Genomic DNA, 14,189 nt, shown 5'->3' on the forward strand with positions numbered 1-14,189 from the left:
GATAAGGTATCAAATACTCCATCGATATCTGTCTTTTCCTCAGGAAGGAACCTTGAAAGGTGGTTCTCATAGCAACTGCTTTCCACATTTCCCATCTTTTAAAAAAAGTGATGGAATCCTAGGAGGAAGAAGAAAGGAAAACAGAAGGATAAAAGCATGGGAAAAACAAGTAATTTGGGGGGAAAAAATACCTCAGCACTGAATAGAAAAAACTCCTCACATATACAGTAACTCCCCACTTAACGTCCTCTCGCTTAACACTGTTTCGATCGCACGTCTCTGCTCAATTACAGACCATGCTCCATTTAAAGTTGTGCAATGCTTCGCTATAACGTTGTTTGGCTGCCTGCTTTGTCCACAGCTGGCAGCCCCCCAATCAGCTCCTGTGCCCCCGTCCCCCACACACAGCACCTCCCGCCTGCCGGCAGACCCCACAGATCAGCACCTTCCCCCTCCTCCCACTCGCGGCAGGGAGGAGTGAGAACTTGCTGCGCAGGCTCCCCCTCACTCCCCTGCCTCCTGAATGCCGCAAACCAGCTGACTGCCACGGGCAGGAGGCAGGGGAGGGAGGGAGGAGCCTATGCACCGAGTCCTTTCTCCTCCCCCCTCCCTCCTGAACGCTGCAAACCAGCTGATTGCCACAGGCAGGAGGGAGGGGGGAAGAGCGAGGATGCATTGTGTGGAGTAAAGGGAGAGGAGGGGAAGAAGAGGTGGGTTAAGGGTGGGTCTTGGGGGAAGGGGTGGAGTGGGTGGGCCGAGGGTTGAACCCCCGCCCCTGGTGCTTGCAGAGTAGAGACGCTGCTGCTGTGCAACGTGCTTCTCCTAGCCTACAGCACCTTCAGCCTCCTTGCCTGCCTCATTGTCTCCAGTGCCAGTGGGCTGTGCCTGTGTGGGGTAAGGCAGGGACACCTCCCAACTATAGTACTGCACCTTACGGCAAAAAAAAATTCCCTAGAACCTAACCCCGCCATTTACATTCATTCTTATGGGAAAATTGGATTCACTTAACATTGTTTCACTTAAAGTCACATTTTTCAGGAACATAACTACGGCATTAAGTGAAAAGTTACTGTATGTGCAAGTTTTGTGAAGGGGGGATATAATCAAACTAGTCATAAAATATCGCCATTAGGACTCTGTGAAAACAGAGATTGAACACACTTGAAGAAAAATCTGAACATTAAATAGGATTTTAAAATAAACAACATGTAGTGTAAGTTGCACACTGAGCCCACCCTTTCTACCAATACAAACATCATTTGGGGCTTATCAAATGGAAAAAATAATATGATTTAATGATTAAATTAGCTTCAATAGAGTTAATGTAAAACTGTCAATTGGAATACATCAGTAAATGCAAGTGAACAAGTTGGTTATGGAATCTTTATGACGGGTTATGTTATTTCTTTCTGATGGGTTTATGGACTGAAGACAACTCTGCCAGTAGTACATGACAGGAAAAAACACATCGGTCATAGGTAGGGTCTCAATGAAGAACAGCTGATAATTTCTTTTTCTATAGACTGACTTCATAAGTCATTCAAACAACAGCCAAGGAAAATGAGATGACAAAGCACTCGTAGATAAGGGCTCAAGAATCTGGTTCGTATGGTGCTGGTAACTCATGAGAGATAGTACCCAACCCACAGGATTATTATGTTAAACTATAACACCCCAATGTTAACAAGAGTTTCCATACTATGTAGGTAGGTAACCTGCTTGACAATATCCTGACTAGTAGACACTTCCTCTGCAAAGGAGGAAGGGAATGGTGCCTTAGTGTCTAATTTTGAACAAGACAGTTATTAAAGACTCTCACCAAATGAACAGGCCTAGCCCTGGGAGCACAAAGGGACAGCTGCAACCCATATGAAACCAGTTCTCTCCAGAGCTCGAGAGGAAAATCTCCAAAAGGAGAACAGCCATTTAAAGACTCAAAGGCTGAGAACTTTGAAAGGGAGGAACAAAAAAGGACCTACTTTTGGAAAAGCCACCTTTCCTATACCTCCATTCTGTTTCTTTGTTGAGCATAGTTCAGCCAGGACACTCAATCGGGCTCTGCATATTTTAGGAAAAGATTTGCCAACTTCCATTTAGTTTTTAAAAAGGTATTAGTGATGAATACATCTACTTTAGTGGCTGCCAATAAACCTTCTTCATCCATGCTGATTTAGACATGTTTTTTCAAAGTTTGCAAACCCTTCTTGGCTTCTCTAGAACCAAAACCCACTCTCCCAGATGCCGCCACCACCACCCTTTTCACCGGAGAACTCTACAGTCTAAGAAGTCTTCTATCTACAATGCAGTGGAATCAACAGACTACCAAAGCTTTACCTGCACATTTCCCCCTCCCCAAGTTACTTTTCCATACAAACACACAAAGTTAAATATCAACAACAACTTCTAGCAGACAAGCCACAGGGAGATAGTAAAGGAAGGGAATTCAACATGAAATGATTTCCCGGGCCTAATTTCTAGTGCTGCTGAATTAATTCTGACGTGGTGTTAGCTAGGTATTGGAGGCAAAGTTGAAAACAGGCTGTGACGAGATCCCCAAGGTGCAGCCTGAGATTGTGGGACCACTGTGCCTCCTTCTCTCTCTCCAGCCTGGGCTGTGTCTCATAATGCCTTGCTAGTGACCAGCACCAAACCCCTCCAGGTGCTGTTATCACTCATCACAACCGCATGTGGAGACCCAACACCCAGCTAGTTTACATGAATGCTCCCAGAGCCACTCATGAATCATACAGAGAAAGGCACCAGAGCCAAATCTCCACAGCTCCCAACACTGTACCTGTACCTCAGGAATATACCATCTTGCACTGCTCGAGACGAGCAATGCAGATTTATTAATTGGTTCACCACTTCATCAGTGGAAAGTGGATATACGCCACCCTTTGCAAAACCTGAGCAAATTTGCCACACACTTCATACAAACTCACTGGTAAAGATAAACAGTAAAACAAATTTATTGACTACAAAAGAGAGATTTTAAGTGAAATTAAGTGATAGGCAAAAAGTCAGAGTTAGTTACCAAAAGAAATAAATAAATAAAATATAAGCACACAGTCTAAACTCTCAACCCTATTAGACTGGGCAACATCTAGATTAAGCAGTTTTCTCATTGGATACTGAGTTCATAGTACACAGATTTCACCCTTGAAATCTGAGCCAGTCCCCTCAGTTAGAGTCTTCAGAGTGTCCTTGTTGCTTGCAGTGGAGGTGGGTGAAGGAGAAAGGCCAAGCATGGGCCGCCTGTGTTCGGTTTGTGCTTGGAAAACACAAGTCCAGGCATGTATGGGTGGGCATTGCTGAGTCCCCAGGCAAGGTTGAGCAATTGTCCTGGTGTGGCCTCATGCAGATGAATCATTGCATTGTAGCTCCCTTGCTGTACAATGGTTGTTGATGGGTTGTTTGACATCCCACCCCGGTGTTGGTTACTTTTCCTGCTGTTGCCTCTGGGGAGGTAATATCTGGCTGATTCCCCATCTTACAGCATGTTTTAGTGACAACCATATAACACACTTCTCATAACTTCATATACATTAATGATATACATATATGTAGGGTTACCAGATAGAAACCTGTGAAAAAACAGGATAGGTGGTGGGGGGTAATATGCACCTATATAAGAAAAAGTCCCAAAAAACGGGACTGTCCCTTAAAAATGGGACATCTGGTCACCCCAAATATATGGATAGAGAAATGACTTTCAGCAGATCATAACCTTTCCCCAATACATATAAAGCATATAAAATAAGGTAACGTAACGATTATATAAAAATGAGGAATATGGGAATTCCAGGACACTCCCCCAAGGTACAGAATATCACAAACGCACACTAGAAAACAAATCCTGGTCTCACTCCCTCCATGGCTGCAGCAGAACTGATGAAGTTCTACTTTATGGGGAGCAGAAGAGAGGTAGGACCACACACAGGGGTTTGTATTGCCCATATACTGCAGAACTGTGTTCTGGATGGGCTCCCTGTACTCCGCAGTGCAAGCGTTCATGTGGGAGGGGTAAAGTGACTCATATCCATAAGAAGATGCTGGGTGGACAGGAGTGGGATGGATTGGAGATGGGCTGCTGCCCTGTGTGCTGGGGTGGTTCAGCATGCACCCATGCAAACTCAAGGCTTTTCAGAAAATCCAACAAACCACAGGCTAGCAGCTGTTGGGACAGGGATCCTTAACTAAGCAGATCCACTAGCCATTCCTGCCTGGGCTACTGAGCCTGAAGGAGGATTCCTTGCCCAGCGCCCTCATCCCCTGCAGATCTCCGTGTGCATAGCCTGGTCACTCAAATTCTGAGCAAGGGCTGAGATTCGGCCCTATGGAAGCACTCAAGAGTTTCAAACAGATTTACTGTCCTGTCCTAACAGCTGCTGGGCAGGAGCTTCCTGAAAGGTCTCACACTGAGGCCACCCCTGGGTGCAGGCTACACGACCCCAGCTGAGGGCAGCACCCGCCACTGCCCAGCCAGTACCTTCCAATGGACATGAGCAGGCTTGGAAGAATCAGAGTGTTATCGGTAAACGTTGATTTCACCAGGCAAACAGCCAATAAAAATTTCCGTGGATGATGATCAAAATTAACAGACGGGGGGAAGCCATCTGCTTTGAGAACACTGCTTGAGAACTTATTAGAATTTGATGTAAGGATATTTGTTTTATGTATTCTGGCGCTGACAATGTGTGTTTTAATGGTTCGAAAGCTTTGACTTTGTGACTCTCAGCACCTGCTGTCATTAACGAGTGCGTCCCCTCTCCCCCCATCTCACAACTGTGAACACTTGAAATTGATTAAAATTTAAAAAAATGCTTAAAAATGAGCATCACTGTTAGAACAAAAATTGACAGTGATGTTTTGCCAGGCCTAAAGCGGCACCTTGGGCGCCCCAGGCCAATAATCCCGGCGCTCTGGCAACAGGAACATTCGCCACTCCCCACTCGTGCCCTGAGCTCTCCCCTCGGGGTACTGCGAAGGCGTGGGCCACCAATGCAGCCAGAGGCTAGAATCTAGGGCCCCTACTAATCTAGGGCGCCAACTAATTAATATGCACAGGCCGGCCTATGAATATACATGATCCACCCCTCGTTAATAGGCGCGCCCTCTGCACGGGAGCACGGTATGCAGATTAGCTCCGGATCCGCATTAGCGAACAGCAGATGTCATTAATGGTCATGACCGTTAGGAATAGTTACGAGGGCCCCTAATTCATAATATTACCCCGTCTCGATGAATATTCATGAGCACGCCCCCTCATTAATATTCACGGACCCCCTTGTCCCCGATTCTCCTCCCCTCACCTGGCCGCGGCTGCGCTCCCCGGCGTCTCTCCGCAGCGGCCGCCTGACTCCCGGTCCCGAGCGGCAGCGAATGACGTGCTCGCCCCTCAGCCTAGACTGGCCCCCTGCCGGGGCGGCCGCGAGCCGTGAGGGGGCGGGCCCGAGGCCTGACAGATGGGTCGCTCCGCTAATAGGAGGGCGGCTCCGGGTAGGTTCCCAGAATCTGTGGGAGGGGCTCTGCGGCGATCATGTGGGTGGGCCGGGTCTGAGGCGTGACGTCAGGCTGGCGGGCGGGGTCTCTGCTGCGGGGCTTCTCCCAAGATGGCCGCCCTGGCCACGCCCCTTTACGTCATTGCTAAAGGCCGACTTGCAGTGAGGGAGTCGGGTTCTCTGCCTAGGAGAGGGAGGGGCACCGCCCCCTGCCAGGCCAGCCATGGGTCATAGCCCTGTACTGCAGGGCCAGTCCATGGGTCATAGGCCCTGTACTGTGGGGCCAGCCCAAGTGTCAGGGGCCCTGTACTTATGGGGCCAGCCCATGTGTCATAGGCCCTGTACTGCCAGGCCAGACTCTGTGTCATCAGGGCCAGGACCAGCCCATGTGTCATAGGCCCTGTATTGCGAGACCAGCCTGTGTCTCATAAGCCCTTTACTGCAGGGCCAGCCCATGTGTCATAGGCCCTGTACTGCCAGGCCAGACTCTGTGTCATCAGGGCCAGGACCAGCCTGTGTGTCAAAAGCCCTGTGTTGCAGGACCAGCCTACATGTCATAGGCCCTATTGTGCCAGGCCAGCCTCTGTGTCATAGGCCCGAAACTGTGGTCCCTTAGGGAGAATCCCATACTGCTCTAGTGCTGGGGCCAGCCTTTGTTTCATGGGCAGAAGGGGCCAGCAGTACAGAGCCTAAAGTGGGGTCAGCCTATGCCATAAGCAGTGTGCTGCTGGCCCTTCAGAGAGTCTCCCCCTATAGTGCTAAGAGGGGTCTGCTCTGGGGCAGGAGGATGTAGGCTTTCTTTCCCGCTTGTCTCTGTTGTTGCCATGATATTCTGTATGTCCCCTCTGTGCACCTCAGGGACAGCCATGACGTAGGTAGCCGTGGATTTGTGACAGTATCACATGGATTTCAGCCTCTCCTTTACCGCGTGATTTACATCATGAATAGCACAGGGAGAGGCTGCTGTGAATCAAGTTTTGAAAATAACCTTCAGGACTACATACAGCTTAAGTTTACAAGGGCCTCAGATCCAGTGATCATGTCTTCTGGTTTGAAAAGCTTGAGTGTAAAACACAGGGATAATGGACTTTAACAAGACTGGTGTAGAAATATTATGATGCATTTAAGGAAATTGGTTGGAGCTGATGGGAAATCAAAAGTGGAAAACTAGGCTGAATTTCAGATACTGTTCAGGAGCAGAGCCCACAGTCAGAGGCCATACTTACAATAGGGCATATAAAGAAATTCTAGTATGCTCATGCAACCCATGATTTGGACACTAATATATACTCACATATATCAGGACATGCACACACATCAGTGTCTGCATGCAATCAAGTTGAATGCTTGCAATGGGTCAGGCTGTTTTAAAAGTTTGACCCAACAGGTCAGTAAAATCTGGGTAAAGGGGGAGGTGAAATCTGTAGAGATGAAATTAAATATTTAAGAAATTTCAGACCTGGGAAGTTCTAATAGGAACAGAATAATAAAAGAAGATAGATGGTGAACTGGATAAAGAAAATGGTATAAGATATAAAAAAGAATAAGATTCAAAGTCCTCGGTCCTGGAAGAAACTTATGGTCCTTCCTTATTTATGTTGATTCATAATTCTGCCTGACCCTCAAAGGATTAACCATTAATTGAGGATTAAACATTTCTTAAAGATCTGCAGTTAGACTGCTATGGAGCACTGTTGCAGGAGGAGGGAGAATTTCTCATCAGTAGGAGGCAGAGTCAAGTTGTGACTTGACTGCAGTGAGTGTTGACTGGCCTCATCTTGCAGTAGTGCTAAGGTTATGCAATTAACAGCCAGCAGGCAGTGATTCAGCAGGAAGCTTGCAAGAGCAGCTAAACAGGGCTCAGTGGTAACTAGATGTGGGGGACTGTAGAAACAGCTTTCTTGCAAGATGTAGGGCTAAAGATATAGCTGGGAGAGACTAGGGACAAGAGGGTGGGATATGGGAGTAGAGCAGAGTTTTCTTGGCACGTCCTTCAGGCCAAAACCATTAGAGGAAAGATATACAAAAAACCTCAGGTTCTAAGAGTTAAGCTGCAGTCCTGCTGTTGGAAAAATGATTAGTCTTATGCCGGTTTGCTGACTGCAAAATAAAGGCTATAAATAATGTGCTGAGAGTGGAAAGCAAGGTTACAGGGACAGTGCTGGTCATGGGGCATTCTTTGAATCTGAAATATAAACATTTATGAGACTATTATTACCTGACTAAGCTGAGGTTGATACATAATTGTTCATAGAACTTGCCATTTTCAAATCAATAATTGTTTCAAGGATTTCTTTTGACTTCAGGGAAAGTAACCTTCAGCAGAGATATGCTGCTTAAATTGCCCTTATTTACCCCTTTCTAGTTCACTTTTTTGGTCTCCCATCAAACTTCAGTGCTGAGGCTTAGGCTTGAGAGGAAGATGAGCAACTTCCTTCAAAGCCATTGGCGCCATTTCACAAATCAGGTGCTAGACAGGGGACTGGTTAGCAGCTTCATCATTTAACATTCAATAACAGTCATGATTCAGCCTCTTCTACACCCAACCATGTCACTTTTTCGACACACAAACAAATTAGAGACAAATCTATTATAATATAATGTTTCAAGCAGATTCTTCATCACTTTTCTTTTTAAACCTTTAACGTGGAGTCCGAGTCCTGCAGAAATACTAGTGCTGAATGCATCCTATTAAAACTGGAGGGTTTGACCTCAGGACTGGGACTCCGGAGACTGTGGGTTCTATTTCCAATTCAGCCACTGGCCTGCTGGATGACTTTGGGCAAGTCTCTCCATGCTGAGGATACTGACCTCCTTAGTAAAGTGCTTTGAGATCTACTGATGAACAAGAGTGCTTTCTCTCTGTATAATAACAATACCTTGCTCTGGTATTAAATCAATAGAAATTGTTTTGTTTTTTAATTACTGTCACTAATAGAGTTAAAAGTTATTTGATGGCACCATAATCCTTAGAGCAGGGATCAGCAATCTTTGGCACATGGCTCGCCAGGGTAAGCCCACTGGCGGCCGGACCAGTTTGTTTACCTGCCGCATCCACAGGTTCAGCCGATCGCGGCTCCCACTGGCCATGGTTCGCCGCTCCAGGCCAATGGGGGCTGCGGGAAGTGGGGGCCAGCACATCCCTTGGCTTGTGCCGCTTCCTGCAGCCCCCATTGCCCTGGGATGGCGAATCGCGGCCAGTGGGAGCCACGATTGGCCAAACCTGTGAAAGCGGCAGGTAAACAAACTGGTCCGGCCTGTCAGGGGGCTTACCCGACCACTTGTAACTGCTGAAATCCCATGGTGCTTTCTCTAAAACACAAGGGTGTTATCTTATTCTAATGTGATTAATTACCTTCTGCCTACCTTAAAGGAAATAATTCCTCTTGTCACTTCAGTGATGTACATAATTCTTTCCACTTCCACTGGTATTGTAAAAGCTATGATGTAGTGTTAGGATGAAAAATCACGTGTGCCAAACTGACATTACTGTAGGATAACATGAAAAAAAACAATGGAACTTTACTAACTAAATTTAAGCCTTGTAAAAGGCATCATATATAGCTGTGATGAATGCCCTAAAAATTAATGGTAAGCTGGTATAATAAAAGTACAAACTTATAGAAGTTAGTGGCTTGTTTATAGATTTTCCAAATTCCTTACACAAATTGGTCCTACATCCACAAGGTGGCAATAGTGTGCTTACAGCAGAAAATTAGACAGTAAAGATTATTTTAAATTTGCCATGATTGTGACATCAGACTTGGCAGTGATAGGAACAATTACAAATTCACACTCAGCAGGATTATAACTGTAGGTGTGGAATAAGCAATAGAAGCAGATGGTGTCCAGAAATTAAGACTGTTTCATGCAAAAGAAAAATGCCTTTTTAATAAAGAAACACAAGAAGTTTCTTAATAAAGAGAAATACATCAGTCCTAATTTTCAAATCTGTATGCCTTCATAGAGCCCACATCTGAGTGCTCAAATCTGTGCTTAGGTGTATAGATGGACATTTTATATGTCTTTAAGCAGAATTTTTCCCATGATCTCTAAAGACAACATGTAAAATAAAGACCAAACTCCATCCTTGGTTTGTCTCTCTCAGGAAGCTACATGAAATTTTTTTGTAATAAATATACAGTATAATTAAAATACCTTTGATGCTAGTTAACATGCGTGTTGTGTAGCTGACAAACCATCATTGGGTATTCCAATGACAACTGTTCAAAGCTAAAATTCTAACTAGATTTACGAAGAGATTTTTTTATTGCTCAGATTTAGAAACGTTTAGTGGCACTATATGGGGATGCTATAGGGTACTCATTTTTGCTATTGCAAAATACATTTTGGGGGTTGAGTAGAGGATTGTTAGGATCATGTTAATTCCAGACTTCCATGAGTTACGTTTTAACTTCCCCCTGAATCTGTATATGGATTTCCCATTAATGCCAATGAGAAAAATTATGCAAACAGGATAAGGGAAGTCCAGGCCTCTTAATCTGAGTTAGGTTTTTCTTCCACCTTTAATTAGCCCATGAAGGTCAATAACTCGGTGAAATGTATGGTTTTACGCATTCTTGTTTTTCTGTTGCATTGATTTTCCTAACTTTTTTGTGGATTAATCATATAAACTGGAGGCCAGGTACTTTAACCCTTCTGAGGTTTGTTTGGCCCAGGAGCATGTGGGGCGGGGGGGCCTTTGCAAATCCCTAGTCCTATGGTCAATTTGGCTTCTAATTCAACTTAGAATGGCCGGTCTCAAGAGACCATTCCAGACCAGTAGACAGAGATTGCTAGAAAGCCCCTTTTCTTTAGCCACATCCCCTCTGCTACAGGCCTACAAAGAGGGTGATTTTGAGCCTCTGTTCACTGGCTTGTTGCCACCTAGATTTCCCCCCAACACTTGGCGAATCTCCAGAAAGCCAGCCGGTTAAAAAGCTTTATGGACCCTTTACAACATGAGCCTGTACAAAGAGCAATAGCAGGGCTGAGAACCTGGTTAATAACTAGATCATCCCTCTTGCAAATGAAAGAGCATTCCCTTCAGAGTATTTTTTAGTGCTCTGTCCAATCTAGTTTAAATATCTCAAGTGATAGGGCTCTACTGAGAAATGGAGAGTACATATAAAATAGCCATTTAAGGAAACTGGAGCAAATGCTGGAAAATTAAGAAAGAAAGAAGTAAGAAAAAGAAAACCACAAAGTCCAGGAAGCATTTGTGGCCAGCACTGTAAGCTAGAGATAAATGTGTATTGGTTTGCAAGGCCAAAGTTTTTTACGAAACTGTAGTTAGTCACTGTAAACAAAACAGAACAAAAACCCAACCATCACCACCAAAAAACAAATGATAGAATAGTCAAAGAGGTAGCTCAGGGTTTATTTTTTATTCCTTTACCAAGGCTACAGAAAACCTAAATTTCAGGAATGAAAGAGTTTGGTTACAGCTGGATAAATACTCTAGATAATGCTTCATCAAAAGTAGTCAGTGTCTTGAAAAGGAAATCTCAGGTTTTAATTCCAGAGTAATAAATTGCTTCCTAAAGCTACTGTTAAGTGTCACTTAAGGCAGAGCCTTTTCTCAGACTGACAACTTAACCTAGAATTTAAATGATACATTTAGCAGTCTATGCATTTTTATCCAGCAGAATTAGCTACTTAAATTTTAATATTTCTTTGAAGCCAATTTTTTTTGTCTTCTTGAGTCAGAGGCTATATCTGAATTGTTTCTTTGTCACTGGACTCACACTGGCCTAATATATGTATCAAAGGGGCTATCACCCTCTGGGGCAATGAAACAGGATATAGAACTTTTAATTTACCTTCATCATAGATCTCATGCACCTTCCCTTGTGTCAGCATTGACATATGTGTCCGGAGGCACACTAGCCCTCTCAGAGATTGCAGTTATTAGAGAGAGTCTGTGTAACCAAAGGCAGTGTCATTTTCATCACCCTATCATCCCAAGTACCCCTGGATAGCGTGGAACCTCGATTTATCAGGCTGTAGTACAGTGCACTTACAGTCAGGTCATCAGGCTTTGGTTATGGAATTTACTTCCTAGCATTATTCAGAATAATCCATCTTTCTTATCATTTAAAACCAAATGGAAAAAAATGTGTTTGCTGCCTTTAGCTTCTGAATATTCATCATTTTAATTGTTGTATTGCAAAACTCTGACTTGTGATGGGGCCAGATTCATCCCTTGAACACAGTGCAATTAAACCATGGATGAATTTGGTCCAGGTTGTCGCTAGAATAATCCTGGGTCAGACCAAAGGTCCATCTAGCTCAGGATCCTGGCTTCCGACAGTGGCAATGCCACATGCTTCAGAGGGAATGAACAGAACAGGGAATCATCAAGTGATCCATCCTATCGCCCATTCCCAGCTAGGTCTCATGAACACTGCACAGCGTCATTATATTATACCTGTAATTCATGCCATTGAGTTCTGGCTCTTACTGTGACTTTATGTGGCTTTTCAGAATGCACATGTATACTTACAGCATTGCTGGAGTATTGTTAAAATGCTGAGTAATACAGAACTGCCACAGACCCAGACCACTGATTCCCTGTGTAATCTGACCTTTGTATAGTAGAACAGCACCAGAGCCTTACCATAAAAGGTATAAATAATTTAAGCCTACATGCTGCTGCTGTCATGCATGTATCATTAAGCTCTGCATTTAGCCATCTCCTGCGGTTTTCTCTGTGATGTCCTCGATTTTTACCTGATTTGCTTTTCTTTTAAGGGATTGCCATATATGGCTAAAAAAAGAGAGTCTTGCTGTGAATCAGAAGTGTGTCCTTAGGTAGTCACAAAGGAAGTTCTGGGTTTTGCAAGAGGCTTTGCACTCCTCTCTGCAAAATGCTTTGCCTGCAGGCAGCCAACTCCCTTTTACAGAAGTAGAAAATACTTAATTTGCAACTAGTCTCAAAGGAAGAACTGGACACTCTTGACATTATCTTGAGTTAAAGCGGGGGCGGGGAGGATGCACGACTATGCAATAACTCAGAGCACTAGGTTTCTAGTGGAGTGAAAATCTCATGCCATAATCCATAAAGCAAGAAGTGTTTTGTCACCAACTGTAGAAGTAGCAGCCTCTTACAGCAACGGCAACAAATTTCAATGCTCTAGTGTACTAAAATGAAATCGTGTTATATTGCATGTTATGTATCTATGGAGGCCACTCAAAATCACGGGCTGAATTCTGGCGATTGCACATGTAACCCACACACCTCCTGGGTATGGTGTTTTGTCCCATCTAATGGCACCGAGATCAGTTAGAGAGAGAGATTAATGAGTTTGCTCTACAGCCTTAGCTAACAGCCAGTTGGCTTTTAGCTCATGTTGGAGAGGCTCATGCACTAAGCTCCAGAGGTCCCAGGTTCAATCCCGCCCATTGATGACGGGGTCTGTCGGCGTTACAAGTGGGGGCTCATCCATGATTTCACCTAGGAAGTCTCTGAAGCTCGGGACGCGCTTACTCAGCTAAGGGAAGTATGTAACCCACACACTTCCTCAGTGTGGTGTCCCATCTAGTGGCACCAACACCACTTAGAGAGAGATATTAATGAGTTTGCTCTACAGCCTTAGCTAACAGCCAGTTGGCTTTTAGCTCATGCGGTAGAGGCTAATGCACTATGCTCCTGAGGTCCCTGATTCGATCCCGCCCGCCAACGACAGGGTCTGTCATTGTTACACACAGGCGCACGAGAGAAATAGCATGGGTAGCAGAGTATGTTTGTAAGTCGTTGTCCAGCATCACTCTGAATCTCCCTACCTCCAAACATCACAGAAAGTGTTGTCTGAAGGTCTTTCATTAGAGGAGCCATGGAGGGGGTTTACAGGGCATGACCAAGCAGTCAAAAAATGGACTTTATCTATTTAAATTCATAGGTTTCCTGGCGTAGTAGTGACTTCTGTGAACGTTCCCAACAGATTTTTTTAAGACAATGCAGTACATGTGTATTTAACATTAACAGAGATCTCAATGTGAAAATAAAGGCATGCTGGCTGTGCTCTTTTTTTAACAGCCATTATCCATTAAGAATAACCTTGGTTTTACCAAAAACAACGAGGAGTACTTGTGGCACCTTAGAGACTAACAAAGAACAAGTGCTCCTCGTTGTTTTTGCTGATACAGACTAACACAGCTACTACTCTGAAACTTGGTTTTACCAACACTTTGAAGAATGGATGAAGGACAGGATTAAAACAAATGAAACACAGTTTGATAGAACCAATGTGCTGTCCCATCAGCTGAAATGGTGAAAAATCCCCTGACAGGAGGAAGAAGTGATATTTGTGGTGCTTCCACTCTGAGGTAATCCAGAGAAAATGGCTATTACTTTTTATTGGCTCCTCTTTATAAAACACTCTCATTAGATATTTTTTTTAACGAAACAAAAGCCGTGAACAAGGAGAAACTATAATATTTTCAAAAGCAAATTCTACATGAGGGTACAATATCATTTAAAATACAGGTCCGTTGCTATCTATTGTATGGAAACTACAGGGTAGATGAGACATCAGAGTGATATTTTGGCCCAGATGTTCAGTATGTCACAAAATATCCAGATGTTCACAAGTGTGTATCATTCCCTGTGCCGCCAGTGCGTTTGTGCACACAGTTGTGGTAATTGTTCATCCAAGTTGGGTGCACAGCCGTGCATTGAACTGGGGG

The 14,189-nt window shown here is 44.4% G+C and overlaps 1 protein-coding gene across 1 annotated transcript in view; it reads right to left on the bottom strand.

Moving 5' to 3' along the window:
• The window catches only part of MEAK7 (MTOR associated protein, eak-7 homolog), a 20,791-nt gene extending 15,330 nt beyond the window's left edge, over positions 1–5,461 (bottom strand). The window contains exons 1-2 of the mRNA XM_044987099.1: positions 5,313–5,461; positions 1–118 (exon numbers count right to left, since the gene is read on the bottom strand). The exon at positions 1–118 is cut by the window's left edge and continues 73 nt beyond it. Coding sequence (XP_044843034.1) covers positions 1–95 — 95 coding nt within the window. The 5' untranslated portion in view covers positions 96–118; positions 5,313–5,461. The remainder of the gene's footprint in view (positions 119–5,312) is intronic.
• Between the last annotated feature and the right edge of the window lie 8,728 nt (positions 5,462–14,189).

Source organism: Mauremys mutica, chromosome 14 (assembly GCF_020497125.1).
Source record: "Mauremys mutica isolate MM-2020 ecotype Southern chromosome 14, ASM2049712v1, whole genome shotgun sequence".
In the NCBI taxonomy this organism is placed as follows: Eukaryota; Metazoa; Chordata; order Testudines; family Geoemydidae; genus Mauremys; species Mauremys mutica.